At 36.5% G+C, this 16369-nt stretch overlaps 1 protein-coding gene across 13 annotated transcripts in view; it reads right to left on the bottom strand.

The window, feature by feature from the left end:
- The window catches only part of ENOX2 (ecto-NOX disulfide-thiol exchanger 2), a 454293-nt gene that overhangs the window by 106993 nt on the left and 330931 nt on the right, over nucleotides 1–16369 (bottom strand). For 12 of the 13 annotated variants that reach the window (XM_033118206.1, XM_033118225.1, XM_033118235.1 and 9 more), the window contains one exon: nucleotides 10799–11005. The exons of the other annotated variant lie outside the window; for it this stretch is intronic. In XM_033118206.1, coding sequence (XP_032974097.1) covers nucleotides 10799–11005 — 207 coding nt within the window. The remainder of the gene's footprint in view (nucleotides 1–10798; nucleotides 11006–16369) is intronic. 13 annotated transcript variants of the gene reach the window in all.

Below are 16369 nucleotides of genomic sequence, written 5' to 3'. Positions count from 1 at the left end.
GCTACTGAGTACAAGAATCAACTCATAGCATAAATAGGGATAACTTGTGATAACAAAAACATAAAGGGAGGGAGAGTAAAGGTCTGAACAACATAAGGAACAAAGAAAGTAAGCATGCTGAAGAAAATGGAATACTTAACCACTCAAAAAAGTCCAGAACTGAAATAAAAGAAGAATTATAGGGAAAAAACATAGAATACCACCACACTGAAATAAAAGACAGCAACAAAAAGGCAGAGAAACAATGGCGACACAGTCTTACCAGAAAACGAAACACAGAATAATAGGATATACTCACTATTATGTCAATCAATTATCACCCTATATGTAAAAGGAATTTATCAATAAAAAGGTACAGAGTAGCAGATTGGATCAAAAAACTAAACTCAACCATATGCTGCCTCCAAGAGACACATCTCATGTACAAAGACAAATATAGACTGAAAGTGAAAAGGTGGAAACTGACACTCCAATCAAATGGAATTCAGAGAAAAACAGGTGTAACCATACTGATATCCGATGAAACAGACTTCAGGATAAAAAAGGTAACAAGAGATAAAGATGGACATTACGTAATGATAAAGGGGACTATACAACAAGAAGACATAACAGTAATCAATATTTATGCCCCTAATATGAGAGAACTGAAATATACCAAGGAACTACTAACAGAACTAAAGAGAGAAATTAACAAAAACACAATCATAGTAGGGGACCTAAATACTTCATTGACAGCTATGGATATGTCTTCCAAACAGAAAATAAATAATGAAATAGCAGCACGAAATAACACATTAGATAAAATGGACATAATTGGCACATACAGCACTTCAATCTAGAACATCAGACTACACATTCCTTTTTAGTGTACATGGAACATTCTCAAGGATAAACCATATTTTCGGACATAAAACTAGCCTCAGCAAATTTACGGAGATTGGAATCATACCAAGTATATTATCTGATCACAAGGCTTTGAAATTGGATATCAACTGCAAAAAGAAAGCAGGAAAAACCAAAAATATATAGAAATTAAACAACACACTTTTAAAGAACAACTGGGTCAAAGAAGAAAGAAGAGGAGAGATCAAAAGATACATAGCAACAAACGAAAATGAAAATACATCCAACCAAAATTTTGGAAAGTAGCGAAAGCAGTTTTAGGAAGGAAATTTATATCATTACAGGCCTATCTCAAGAAACAAGAAAAATCCCAGATAAATAACCTCACATTACTCTTTAAAGAACTAGAAAAAAGAAGAAGAAATGAAACCCAAAGTCAGCAGGAGGAAGGAAATAATAAAAATCAGAGCAGAACTAAATGAAATAGAGAACAAAAAGACAATTAAAAAGTTAATGCAACAAAGAGTTGGTTCTTTGAAAAGATTAATAAAATTGAGAAACCCTTGGCTAGACTCACTAAGACAAAAAGAGAAAAGACACAAATAAAGAGCATCAGAAATGAAACAGGGGAAGTTACCAGGGCTGCCACAGAAATACAAAGATCATCCAACAATGCTACAAAGGACTATATGCCACCAAATTCAATAACGTAGAAGAAATGGACAAGTTCTTAGAAACCTACAGCCTTCCTAGGCTGAATTATGAAGAATTGGAAAATCTAAATAGATCGATCACCAGTAAGGAAATTGAATCAGTCATCGAAACCTTCCCAAAAGCAAAAGCCTGGGACCAGATGGCTTCAGTAGTGAATTCCACTAAACATTCAAAGAAGGTCTAATACCAGTCCTACTCAAGCTCTTCCAAAAAAATTGAAGAAGAGACAATACTCCCTAAGTCATTTTATAGGGCCAACATTACCCTGAACATTATCCTTACCTGGTAAGGATAAAACAAAAAAAGAAAATTACAGACCAATATCTCTGATGAATACAGATGCAAAAATCCTAAACAAAATTCTAGCAAATCGAATGCAACAATGCATTAAAAAGATTATTCATCAAGACCAAGTGGGGTTCATCCCAGGGGCACAAGGATGGTTCAGGATATGCAAATCCATCAATGTGATAAACCACATAAACAAGATGAAGGACAAAAATCATATGATTATATCAATAGATGCAGAAAAAGCATTTGACAAGATACAACATATACTTATGATTAAAACACTCAATAAAATGGATATAGAAGGGAAACACCTCAACATAGTACAGGCCATTCATGACAAACCCTCAGGTAATCTCATAATTAATGGTGAAAAACTGAAGCCCTTTGCTCTATGTTCAGGAACACGACAGGGTTGTCCCCTATCACCTCTGCTTTTCAACATAGTTTTGGAAGTCCTAGCCAGAGCAATCAGGCAAGAGAAAGACATAAAAGGCATCCAAATTGGGAATGAAAAAGGTAAATTGTCACTTTTTGCAGATTACATAGTTCGTTAGTTAGAAAACCCTAAAGACTCCATCAGAAAGCTATTAGAAACAAAAAAACAAATACAGTAAAGTTGTCAGCTACAAAATCAACGTAGAAAAGTCCATTGCATTCCTATATACCGTGTTTCCCCGAAAATAAGACCTAGCCGGACAATCAGCTCTAATGCGTCTTTTGGAGCAAAAATTCAAATAAGACCCGGTCTTATATTATATTATGTTAGATAAGACCTGGTCTTATATTACAATAAAATAAGACTAGGTCTTATATTAATTTTTGCTCCAAAAGACGTCTTAGAGCTGATTGTCTGGCTAGGTCTTATTTTCTGGGAAACACGGTACTAACAATGAAACCTCAGAAAAAGAAATTAAAAAAAAACATTTTGCAATTGTAACAAAAAGAATAAAATACCTAGGAATAAAGTTAACTAAGGATGTGAGAGACCTATACACTGAAAAGTATAATACTTTTTTTTTAAAGGAAATTGAAGAAGACACAAAGAAATGGAAAGACATTCCGTATTCATGGATTGGAAGAAGCAACAGAGTTAAAATGGCCATATTAACCAAAGCAATATACAGATTTCATGCAACCCCCATTACAATCCCAATGGCATTTTTTAAAGAAATAGAACAAAAAAAAATCATCAGATTTGTATGGAACCACAAAAGACCCCAAATAGCCAAAGTAAAACTAAGAAAAAAGAACAATGCTGGAGGTATTACACTCCCTGACTTCAGCTTGTACTACAGGGCAACAATAATCAAAACACCATGGTATTGGCAGAAAATCAGACAAACAGACCAATGGAATAGAATTGAAAACCCAGAAATAAACACACATAAATATGAACAGATAATTTACGACAAAGAAGTCAAAAACATACAATGTAGAAAAGACAGCTTCTTCAATAAATGGTGCTGGGAGAATTGGAAAGCCACATGTAAAAGCATGAAGTTAGAGTGCTATCTGTCACTATGTACCAAAATTAACTTAAAATGGATAAATAACGAAACTTAGGACCTGAAACAATAAACTGCATAGAAGAAAACATGAGTACTAAAGTTATGAACCTTGGGTTCAAAGAGCATTTTATGAATTTGACCTCAAAGGCGAGGGAAGTAAAAGCTAAAATAAATGAATGGGACTATATCAAACTAAAAAGCTTCTGCACATAAAACAAAGCCATCGACAAAACAAAGAGGCAATCAACCGAATGGCAGAAGAGTTCTGCAAACAATGCCTCCAATAAGGAGCTAATATCCAAAAAATATAAGGAACTCAGAACTCAACAACAAAAAAACCAATGATCCAATTAAAAAATGGGCAGAGGACTGGAATACATGTTTTTCCAAAGAAGACATAGCACAAATGGCCAATAGACTTATGAAAAAATGCTCAACATCACTAATCATCAGAGAATTGCAAAGGAACACCACAATGAGATATCACCTCACACCAGTTAGAACGGCTATCATTAACAAGACAAATAACAAGTTTTGGAGAGACTGTGGAGAAAAAGGAACCCTCGTAAACTGTTGATGAAAATGCAGATTGCTGCAGCTGCTATGGAAGGCAGTGTGGAGGTTCCTCAAAAAATTAAGAATACAATTACATATGACCCAGCAATCCCTCTCCTGGGTATCTACCTAAAAATCTGAAAACATCCGTAAGACATATGTGCTCCAATGTTCATTGCAGCTTTATTTACGGTGGCCATGACATGGAAACAACCAAAATGCCCTTGGATAGATGAATGGATAAAGAAGTTGTGGTATACATACTCAATGGAATACTACTCTGCCATAAGAAAAGATGAAATAGTACCATCTGCGACAACATGGATGGATCTTGAGATTATAATGCTAAGCGAAGTAAGTCAGACAGAAAAAATAGAGAACCATATGATTTCACTGATATGTAGTATATAAAACTGAAAACAACAAAAGAACGAGACAAACAAATGAAGATAGAAAACTCATAGACACAGACAATAGTTTAGTGGTTACCACAGGGTACGGGGGGAGAAGGGTTGTAGATGAGTTCAAAGGGGATCCAATATATGGTGATGGAAAGAGAACTGAGTCTGGGTGATGAACACACAATGTGATAAATGGACAATGTATTATAGAACTGTACACCTAAAATCTATGTAACTTTACTAACAATTATCACCCCAATAAACTTTAAGTAAAAAAAAAAGAAAAGAATCCTGTTTATAATTGTATGAAAAAAATAAAATACCTCAGAATAAATTTAACAAAGAAGGTGAAAGACTTGTACTCGCAATATTGTAAGTCACTACTGAAGTAAGAAACTGAAGAAAACACAAATAAATGGAAGCACATACTGTGCTCACAGATAGGAAGTTTAATATTTTTACAGTGTCCATACTACACAAAGCAATCTATAGATTCAATGCAATCCCTACCAAAATACGAATGGTATTTTTCAGAGAACGAGAACAAATAATCTGAAAATTTATATGAAATCACAAAAGACCCCAAATAGCCACTGGCAATGTTGAGAAAGAAGAAAGTTCGAGGTATCACACTACCTGATATGAAACTATGCTGCAAGGTTTTTGTAATCAAAACAGCATTGTACTGGCATAAAAACAGACACATATATCAATGGAACACAATAGAGATCCCAGAAATAATCAAATGAGGGGAAGAATATACAATGGGATAAAGAAAGTTTATTCAATAAATGGTGTTGGGAAAACCAGACAGATACTTCAAAAAAAAAAAAAAATGAAAAAGAAACTAGGCCTCCTTCTTACGCCATATACAAGAATAAACTCAAAATGCATTAAAGACCTAAATGTAAAGCCTGAAACCGTAAAACTCCTGGAAGAAAACATAAGCAGTAAACTCTTTCACATTGCTCATAGTAATATTTTTTCTGATATATCTCTCTGGGCAAGGGAAACAAAGGAAAAAAAATAAACAAGTGGGACTACATACATCAAACTAAAAAGTTTTTGCACAGCAAACGAAACCATGAACAAAACAAAAAGACAACCTACTGAAAAGGAGAAGATAGTCACAACGATACTTCCAATAAGGGGTTAATATGTAATATTTACAAAGAACTCATACAACTCAAGTCAAAAAAAAAATCCAGGTAAAAAATGAGCAGAGGACCTGAATAGACGTTTCTCAGAAGAGGACATACAGATGGCCTACAGCTATATTAAAAGACGCGCAACATCTAATATGATCAGAGAAGTGCAAATTGAACCACAATGAGATATTACCTCACACCCATCAGAAAGGCCATCATCAATAAATCAACAAACAAGTGATGGTGAGGATTCAAAGAAAAGGGAACCCTTGCGCATTGTTGGTGGGATTGCAAATTGGTGGAGCCAAGGTGGAAACAGTTTGCAGGTTCCTCAAGAAATTAAAAATAGAACTACATTACGTCGCAGCAATTCCACTTCTGGGTATTTATCCAAAGGAATTCAAAACACTAATTCAAAAAGACATATGCACCCCTATGTTTACTGCAGCACTATTTACAATAGCCAAGATATGGAAGCAATGCACGTGCCCATCAATAGATGATCAGATAAAGAAGAAGTGGTACATATTGACAATGGAATATTACTTGGCCATAGAAAAGAATGAAATCATTCAAATTGGGAATGAAGAAGTTAAATTATCACTCTTTGCAGATGACATGATGCTATATATAGAAAACCCTAAAGACTCCACCAAAAAGCTATTAGATACAATCAATGAATACAGTAAAGTTGCTGGCTACAAAATCAACGTACAAAAGTCCATTGCATTCCTATATACTAATAATGAAATCTCAGAAAAAGAAATACAAAAAACAATTCCTTTTGCAATTGCAGCAAAAAGAATAAAATACCTAGGAATAAACTTAACCAAGGATGTGAAGGACCTATATACTGAAAACTACAAGACATTTTTGAAAGAAATTGAAGAAGACACAAGAAATGGAAAGACATTCCATGCTCATGGATTGGAAGAATCAACATAGTTAAAATGGCCATATTACCCAAAGCAATATACAGATTTAATGCAATCCCCATCAAAATCCCACTGGTATTTTTTAAAGAAATAGAACAAAAAATCATCAGATTTGTTTGGAACCACAAAAGACCCTGAATCGCCAAAGCGATTTTAAGAAAAAAGAACAATACTGGAGGTATCAAATTCCCTGACTTTAGCTTGTGCTACAGGGCTACAATAATCAAAACAGCATGGTACTGGCAGAAAAACAGACACATAGACCAATGGAATAGAATTGAGAACCCAGAAATAAAACCACATAAATACGGACAGACAATTTTTGACAAAGAAGCTAAAAACATACAATGGAGGAAAGACAGCCTCTTCAATAAATGGTGCTGGGAGAATTGGAAAGCCACATTCAAAAGAATGAAACTGGACTGCTATCTGTCACCATGTATCAAAATTAATTCAAAATGGATCAAAGACTTAAGCATAAGACCTGACACAATAAACTGCATAGAAGAAAACATAGGTACTAAACTTATGGACCTCGGGTTCAAAGAGCATTTTATGAATTTGACTCCAAAGGCAATGGAAGTAAAAGCTAAAATAAATGAATGGGACTATATGAAACTTAAAAGCTTCTTCATAGCAAAAGAAACCATTGACAACATAAAGAGGCAACCAACTGAATGGGAGAATATTTGCAAACAGTGCCTTCGATAGAGGCTAATATTCAAAATATACAAGGAACTAATGCAACTCAGCAACAAAAAAACAAACAACCCAATTGAAAAATGGGCAGAGGACCTGAAGAGACATTTCTCCAAAGAGGACATACAAATGGCAAATAGACATATGAAAAAATGCTCAACATCAATAATCATCAGACAAATGCAAATAAAAACCACAGTGAGATATCACCTCACCCCAGTTAGAATGGCTATCATCAACAAGACAAATAGTAACAAGTGTTGGAGAGGCTGTGGAGAAAAAGGAACGCTCATACACTGTTGGTGGGACTGCAGACTGGTGCAGCCGTTAAGGAAGGCAGTGTGGAGGTTCCTCAAAAAATTACGAACAGAATTATCACATGACCCAGCAATCCCTCTCCTGGGTAACTACCCAAAAAATCTGAAAACATTTATCCATAAAGACACGTGTGCTCCAATGTTCATTGCAGCTGTTTTTACGGTGGCCAAGACATGGAAACAACCAAAATGTCTTTCGATAGATGAATGGATAAAGAAGTTGTGGTATATATACACAATGGAATACTATTCGGCGATAAGAAAAGATGACATAGGAACATGTGTGACAACATGGATGGATCTTGAGACTATGATGCTAAGCGAAATAAGTCAGACAGAAAAATTAGAGAACCATATGATTTCACTGAAACGTGGTATATAAACCAAAAACAACAAAAGAACAAGACAAATAGAAACAAAAACTCATAGACACAGACAATAGTTTAGTGGTTACCAGAGGGTAAGGGGGTTGGGGGGTGGGAGATGAGGGTAAGGGGGATCAAATATATGGTGATGGAAGGAGAACTGACTCCGGGTGGTGAACACACAATGGGATTTATAGATGATGTAATACAGAATTGTATACTTGAAATCCATGTAATTTTACTAACAATTGTCATCCCAATAAATTAAAAAAAAAAGAACGAAATCTTTCCATTTGCAACTACATGCGTGGACCTAGAGGGTATTATACTAAGAGAAATATGTCAGACTGAGAGAGACAAATATCATATGATCTCACTTATATGTAGAATCTAAGGAACAAAACAAACAAACAAACTAACAAACAAACAAAATAGAAACAGACTCCTAGATACAGTGAACAAAATGATGGTTGCAAGAGGGGAAGGGGACTGGGAAGCTGAGTGAAAAAGGTGACGGGATTAAGAAATACAAATTGGTAGTTACAGAGTAGTCTTGGGGATGTAAAGTACATCATAGAGAATATAGTAAATAATGTTGCAACAACTATGTATAGTGCCAAGTGGGTACTAGACTAACCAGGGGGATCGCTGCATAAATTATATAAATGTCTAACCACTATGCTGTATAGCTTAAACTAATATAAGATAATGATGAAAGTCAAATGTAACTGAAAAAAATAAATAAATTATTAAAAAAAATAAGATTGTTGGAATTTTTTTTAAAAAGACAGAGAAAGAATAAATGCATTCCATAAGCAAACTTTCCTATGGTCCTTTACAATTTACAATGCACTTTTACACCCATTCATCTTATTCAATCGTCTGAGCCATCAGAAAAATGGGGCTATTAATGATTACCTTGCCTATTCTCCCAGTATCGCTGACAGGATAAAAAAGAGGACGATATGAATGCTTTCTGTAAACACAGGGAAAATAGTGTGATGCTCTGAGGATGGTGTGCTGTGTGCAATGCCAGCTCCCAAAGGTGTTCAAACTCCCTGTGCCCCCAAAAGATTATTTCTACATACTTAGTCCCCCTTCTAAGGGAGTTTTGTTTGTTTAATCTCTCTCTGTCTCTCTTTATTTACAATGTTGAAGAAGAGCCATCCAATTCAGGAAATTTCTAGCACTTGTGAACTTTCAGGGAGCAGGTTAAAATTTAAAGGGCAATATTGATTTCTTTTCACATTACTGATTGCAATCCCCTTTCCTTTGGCATTCCTGAGAATGTTTCCAGGAGTTGTTTGTTACCACAGGGCTGATTTCAATGATGTATACATACAGAGGGTGCCAAAAAATGTATACACATTATAAGAAAGGAAAAAAAAGTGTATTAAAATTGTAATACTGAATATATACCGATAACAAAAGATGAATACAAGTCATGTATATACGTGTTTTTGGCACCGCTGGTACATGGATGCATCCTGAGCAGCATGTAGTCTTTTATGTACAACTAACTGTTCAAGACTTTTTAAAACTTTTAACTTCTTTTTTTTTTTAAATTAAAATTTATCGGGGTGACAATGGTTAGTGAAATTACATAGGTTTCAAGTGTACAAAACCTTTAACTTCTTATTAAAATAGTCTATTTTGGAATGCTCTGTTACCATTCCTAAATGCTGTCGATTCTTCAGTAGTATGATTTTACAACACCTAGCAAATTTAATGAGTATTCCATATCTGCCTCCTCCTTTCTTTCCCCATGTTACTAGCCTATTTTTTCAAACAGTCATCACCTTTTCCCTGGCCTATTGCAATAGGAGTCTAACTGACCTCCTCTCCTCTTTTCTTTTCTTACCTCTAATTTATTTTTACACGAGGTGTGAGCTTAATCTTTCAGAAACAATCATCTTCCTTGTTCAAAAATTCCTTGAAGAATTCTCTATTACTTGAAGAATGAAGACCCAATTATGTCATTCAAAGTGTGCTAACAGCTGATGTTTTTCCTTCTCTTCTCATGTCTACTCAGTACTCAAACCACTACTTACTGTTTCCTTGAATGTTCATCAAAACTTACCACCTTTGTACCTTTGCTCATGCTGTATGTGTGCCCCATTATCCACATTCAAATTTTTTCTCTTTGACAAAGACTTGGTCCAAATACTACCTTTCTTTATATCTCCAGTCAGGAGTCAGAAATCTTCTCTTCGTCGTCTTCTTCTCTCTCCCACTCCCTCTTCCTCTCCCCCCAACCTCGGAAAGTTTGCCTGCTTTGGTCTTTGCTGTATCCTCAGCAAACTAGCATTCTGCCTAGCAGTGAACAAATATTTGATAACTAACTTACTTCCATAGTTATTCTTGAATATCCACTTTTGTTCCAGGTTATGGGCCAGATGCTGGGGATTCAAGCTAAATAAGACACAGTCCCTTCCTCTAAGGAGTTCATGCTCGGGTGAGTGAGACAGATGTAGAAGGGGACAGTTCTAGCATGGTGTTATAAGTGTCATGTTAGGAGGAAGCAGTGCGTGCTACGGAATCATTGAGGAAGGGGTACCCAAACCAGCCTGGGGCAGAGTGGGGAAAGAAGTCAGAGAAAGCTTCTCAGAGAGGTTATGCTTGAGGTAGAGCTTTAGGGTATGAAGATGTGTGTATGGTGGGTAGGAGTGAAAAAGTAATTCTAGTCAGAGGAAAACGCATAAAACACCATGGCACATTCTGGGAGCTATATGTAGTTTAGTGTGGTTGGGACATGTATGTGAGGGGAGGACTGAGAGATGACTCAGAGATAAAACAGATAATGAAGGTCTTTAGATGCTACAAGTAAGGAGTTTTGGAGTTATCCCATACAAAACTGGAGAACTTTAAAGGAAGAAGTTGGATGGTAACATGTATTTTCTATCTCTGAAGGCAAGAGGGGATAGCATTAAGCCCAGTTTTTAGTTCCCACAGATGTAAATACACCGATCCCCAATCTCTGCATTGTGTCTGATGGGCACAACCCTCGTGACTAAACACCTACCAGAAAGATAAAGGGCTTTGTCCACCATGTACTCCTCAGCAAAGCGAATGTGACAAAAGTTCTTTTTGCTTTTCCGAATAGCAATGATCTCTCCACACTGTTCGAATACTTCCACGATGATCTGCTCTGTCCCATTTTCAGGCAGACCACCCACAAATACTGTTTTGCATCCTGGTGGTCGTTCTCGGGTTGCAGGAGGTGGAAGATCTAAGCATAAGTGCAAAAGCATTTGAAATTAAAATTTTTGCTTGGGACAAACCTCTTAGAAATCTAACATTTCCCAGAGATAGCCCTATTGTCTCCACCAGACTTTTGTCTAAGAGTGCCAGAAGCATGTGGCCCCCAAGGTGCTCACCTCTGCTCTACAGTTAATTGGTTGCATGGATCTGAAAATCATTTTGGTTTGGTGCTTATAATGTCTACAGGATAAAGACTCAGACCCGTCTGTCTCTCCCATCCAGAGTTCTTTAATTTTGTTCTTTACTTTTATTATGACAACTCAGCTATGCTCAATTTTCAGTCATTTTTATTAAGAAGACAGTTAGTTGGGGGAAATCCCACTCAGTTTCAACTCAGGAATTCTCAGAACCAGGGTCACTGAGAGAAAGGTTTGTGTAATTCAGTTTGCAGTTATCATATTCTTTCTGTTCATGCTTACTGGAAGAACTGTTTTAGCATTAATATGACAATGATGGGGTGAACATTTACAAAAATATAGTTCTCAGAATTATTTGGTTGACAATGTCGGCCTGAGTACAAACCATCTTTTTCAGGTTTTCGTTTGATTTTGTGTTTTGATACCACTGAGCCCTTCTTCAAATTCCTTGATAGAGAGGTGAGGTCCAGAGCAAAGCACACAGCATTTAGAGGAAGCTATGAAAGACAGCAGAGAAAGCAAACTCATCCAGGAAATCATTAACTAAAATGAGATAAATTTGGCTACAGAGTCATTAAAAACCTACTTAATGAGATGATTCTCCCTTTATTTAAAAAAAATGTGCTTCCTACTCACTCATCTTATATATAAAGCCTGCTGTATCAGCCAGCTCCTTGTTGCTTTATATATATCAAAGCATTTTCCAAGGAAAATCCTACCATTTATAGCCCCCAAAAGGAAGCATGATGGTCAAAGGTTTTTCTAGTGTTGGTTTTGTATCTGCAAGGATTTATTTTCTGTAATCCGTTCTCTCCATTCAGCTCTTAATAATAATTCTTCCAGCTCAAGATTTGGAGAGCTCAATAACCAGTGATTACAGCTCACATACAAAAATAAATGAGTCTGACTTGTAGATTAGGTCCAGGCCCTCACTTGACTCTTATCCAAGTTGGCAAGCAGATGATTTTGGAGTTTCCTTGGGTATCGGCATCTCTAGCTTCCTCACTTTGCTACCATTGTGTGTCTTAATTAGTGTAGCTCAGAATAATCAGGTTCTAATGATGCTTTCTTTCCCTCTATTTAGTCAATGAAAGAGGCAGGAGGGATTCAGGTAACTTACAAAGTTTCTGTTAATTTTTTTTAAATGTCTGTAATTTCTCATATATATGAGAAATTTAAAGGGAAAAAGAAGATAACCCAGTGAGCAGGAATCTGAAATGTCTTAGTCATGGAAACTGGAGAAGTTACAGTTTTAGCCAAAAAGAGGAAAATGAGGTCCAGAATCTCTTGAGACTCATGCTTCTGAGATTTTAAGAACTGGAAGGGATTCTAGATATCACACTTCCAGTGATTCTCAGCTCTAGCAGCACATTAGAATCAACTTGGGAGTCAAACAAAGAACCAAATAATGCCTGGGCCCCACTCCAATGAATCTAATTTAATTAGCCCGGGGTAGAGCCTGGGTACCATTTTTTTTTAAAGATTCTCAGGCAACTCTAATGTGTAGCTAGGGCTGAAAACCACCAACTTGGTCTAAACTCATATTACAGAGGAAAAATCTTAGCTGAGTAAGGTAGAGTGACTCATTCAAGGTCATCAAGTTAGAAAGATAAGGAACATGAAGTTGGAGCAGGTAAACCTGGATTTAAACTTTAACTTAATTATTCACTGTCTGTGTGACCTTGGGAGAACCTCTGAGAACCTTAGTTTTCATCTCTGAAACAGGGATACTGTCTTCTACCTTGCAAGGGTTTTTGCAGGATAATTGATAACCTACTGTCTACACTGCATGAAATATGCACTTGATAGTTTCCCAATAAATAGTAGTTATTATTGTGTTATTATTATTTACTATTATAGAGCCCAGGTTTCCTAATTACCAATCTGGGCTTTCTAAAACCTTACCACAAGTCTGGAATAGAATGGTAGCTAAGACCTGGACTTCTAAACTCCCAGCTCCTTGCTTTATCCAGATCTTTAGATAAGACTGGGTTTGGGAAGGAATGACTCTTAGTGATAGAAGAATCTACAACTGTGAAGACACATATGGTTTTGATCATGGAACACAACCCAGCCACTGACTACATAGGTAAATAATTTCAAAGAACATCCATATAGTTAGACCAATGTCTTCAAATCAAAGACTTTAGAATAAAATCCTGTTTCAGGATCCTTCTGAAATTTACTGTTTAAAGGAACTTGAAGGTAAAGAATCCTTTTGTGAAGCAAATAATCACCTTTTCATATTGAATTGGCTTAGTTAGGTCTACCTTTAGGTTCACTGAGAGATTCTAAGGAGTGTCTGTGTACTGCTGCAGTTATATGTAACACTGAACACACATAGACTCTTTCCCTTGACTACATTTGTGGAATTTAAAAATTATGTGATGAAGTCATCACCTTGTTCAGATGTTGTGATTATTCTGTGGTGACTGTCTGCTAAGTAAAGGAATATGAAAGCCACTAAGAGTAGAGTCAAGAATGCTGAGGATTTATTTATTTTCCTTGGGTAAATGCAGAAAGCCTCTTTGATAGCATTTTCTGAGATTTAGGTGTATGTCCCAAGCAAGGCAGTGGGCTGTACTATCTTCCTTAATGGATAGTACTTGTTCTTTAATTAATAGCTCAAAGCACTTTGTTGTCTGGGCCTGATTTTCTAATCCCACTGAAATACAGTGATCTGAGCACAGTAATGATAACTCCATAGGAGAGCAAATACAAAGTGTACCTATTAATCAGTAATGTGCTAAACTCTTGTAACATCCCAATCACCATTCTGGATGGAGAAGAAAACTTCCATGTAAAAGTATTCAACATAACTGAGAGTATAAAGAACTCTGCTTTCTGGTAATGGAAAAGGAGGAGTTTCTATTAATTCTAATTACAACTAAGTACCCACTCTGTGGAGCTGTGTTGGGGCAATCAGCATTAAGATTAGAGTCACTGTTGATCTATGAGAAGTGAGGCAGGGAGCAGCACCGAGGACCTATAAACCACTCGCATCTTGCTTTTCAAAGGAGCATACAGATCACTCATCTGGTTTGCCAGAATTCATATACTGCAAAGTCTTTGAGTTGATTTTATTAGACAACCTAAGATTGAAGGCCCCCTAGACAATTAGCAGGGGTCAGATATAGTTTAATGTAATCCCAACTGATTGGAAATAATCAGAAGTCTGGCAAATCTTTATTCTCAATTTACCCACTTTCTCAAATTTTCTTTAGAGAACCCCCAGCCCTAAGGACCAAAGTGAATGAGGTCAGCCTGTTTTGAGAAGGTAAAATGGAAAAAAAAAAAAGCTGTTTTCCTGGCTTCTGGGTGCTTTTCTATGTGCCCAGACACAGATAGAAGATGATATCCTTCCACTTATTCCACCTGTACTGTTATTTCACAGTAAACTCAAAATGCAACCTCTCCATACAGAAGGTCTATCAGCTGGAGTGAAAAATCTTGGCAAAACTGAGTTCTCTGGAGAGATGATACTGCCTACTTTTTTTTCAGTTTCTCATCCCATCTGCTGTAGATTTTTTTTTATATTAGTTTCAGGTGTACAAAACAATGTACTAATTTATACTCCTCACAAAGTGATAATCCTCTCCCCCAATCTACTAACCCTCCGACATCATATATAGCTGTTACAATTCCATTGATTCTATTCCCTATGCTGTACTCCATGTCCTGTGACCACATATATATATGCGTACACCTGAAACTGAATATATATATACATACATACACACACACACACACACACATATGTTATAACTGACATTGAATCTTTATTGCAGCATTATTCACAATAGCCAACATATGGAAACAACTGCAATACCTATCTGCAGATGACTGGATTAAGAAACTGTGGTACATTTATACAATGGAGTATTACTCAGCCACAAAGAAGAATTAAACCTTACCATTTGCAATGATATAGAAGGGCCCAGAGAATATCACATTAAGTGAAGTAAGCCAATAGAGAAAGACAAATACCATATAATCTCACTTATATGTGGGATCTAAAGAACAGAATAAATGAGCAAACTAAACAGAAATAGCCTCAGAGATATAGATGGAAGCGGGGTGGGGATGGGAGAGAAAGTAAAGGGCTTAGAAAATCCAAATTAGTAGCCACAATATTTCCATGGGGATATGAAAAGCAGTTTGGGGAATATAATCATTAATGTTGTAAAGATTTTTAACGTGTCAGATGGGCACTTGTCTTATTAGGGAGACCACTTCATGGATGGTGTAGATGCCTGACCACTGCAGTGTACACCTGAAACTGAAGCTGGATAATATTGAATGTCAACTATAATTTTATTTATGGGATTTGGGGTACAGCATAGGGAATAGAGTCAACAGAATTGTAACAGTACTGCCCTCTTCTTATACCATCAACTGAGAACTGCTAGTTGGGAATGCAGTGAATCTCTGACAGCCACTCTATGAAAAAGTAACTGTGTCCAGAAAGCTTTCTTTTGCCATATTTCTGACTCCTGGGAATCAGAGGATGTTGCTTCTAGGACAATGGGCTATTCAGCATCTATCTTTAGGAGACTGGTGCACAGTTAGCTCCAGTCTAGTTTGATTCATTGAATTTTTAGACCAGAACAGATTTTGCCTAGTCTAGGTCAGTGAGGTTAAGTTATGTACCCAATATCTCATGGCTATTTAGTGGCGGATATCTGGGATATGAAAGCAGGCCTGTGTCACTTCAGGGCTCGAGCACTTAACCACTACACCACACTGCCTGCTCCACTGAAGGTACAAAGCTTTATGTGCCACCTACCAATTTTCCTTTGTTTTACCTAACACATTTTGAGGGGCTTTAGCCTAGGTGAATAATTATTGGGTTAGACACATTTTTAACGTCAAGAATCATATTTTTAGATCTGATGAAACCTTGGAGGTGTCTAGACTAATCTAACCCAATATCCTCACTTTATAGACAAGGAAACTGAAACCCAAGGAGATTATGTGCCTAGCCCAAGATCCCACAGGTAGTTGGTGACAAAAGCTTGTAGTAGAACACAATTCTCTTGACTTTTAATCTGGTAGTTTACCCACTATAATATAACACTGTTTTTTGTTGCACACTTGATGTATATTCACCTAGAAAAGTCTAATGGTCAGTTGGCTATATGTGCCTGAAGCTCAGAAGAGAGATATATCACCATGTGAGTTAATTACCCCATGAT

This window comes from Rhinolophus ferrumequinum, chromosome X (assembly GCF_004115265.2).
Source record: "Rhinolophus ferrumequinum isolate MPI-CBG mRhiFer1 chromosome X, mRhiFer1_v1.p, whole genome shotgun sequence".
Classification (NCBI taxonomy): domain Eukaryota; kingdom Metazoa; phylum Chordata; class Mammalia; order Chiroptera; family Rhinolophidae; genus Rhinolophus; species Rhinolophus ferrumequinum.
Note: the sequence above shows the minus strand (reverse complement) of the source record. Positions and strands in the feature narration are given on the sequence as shown.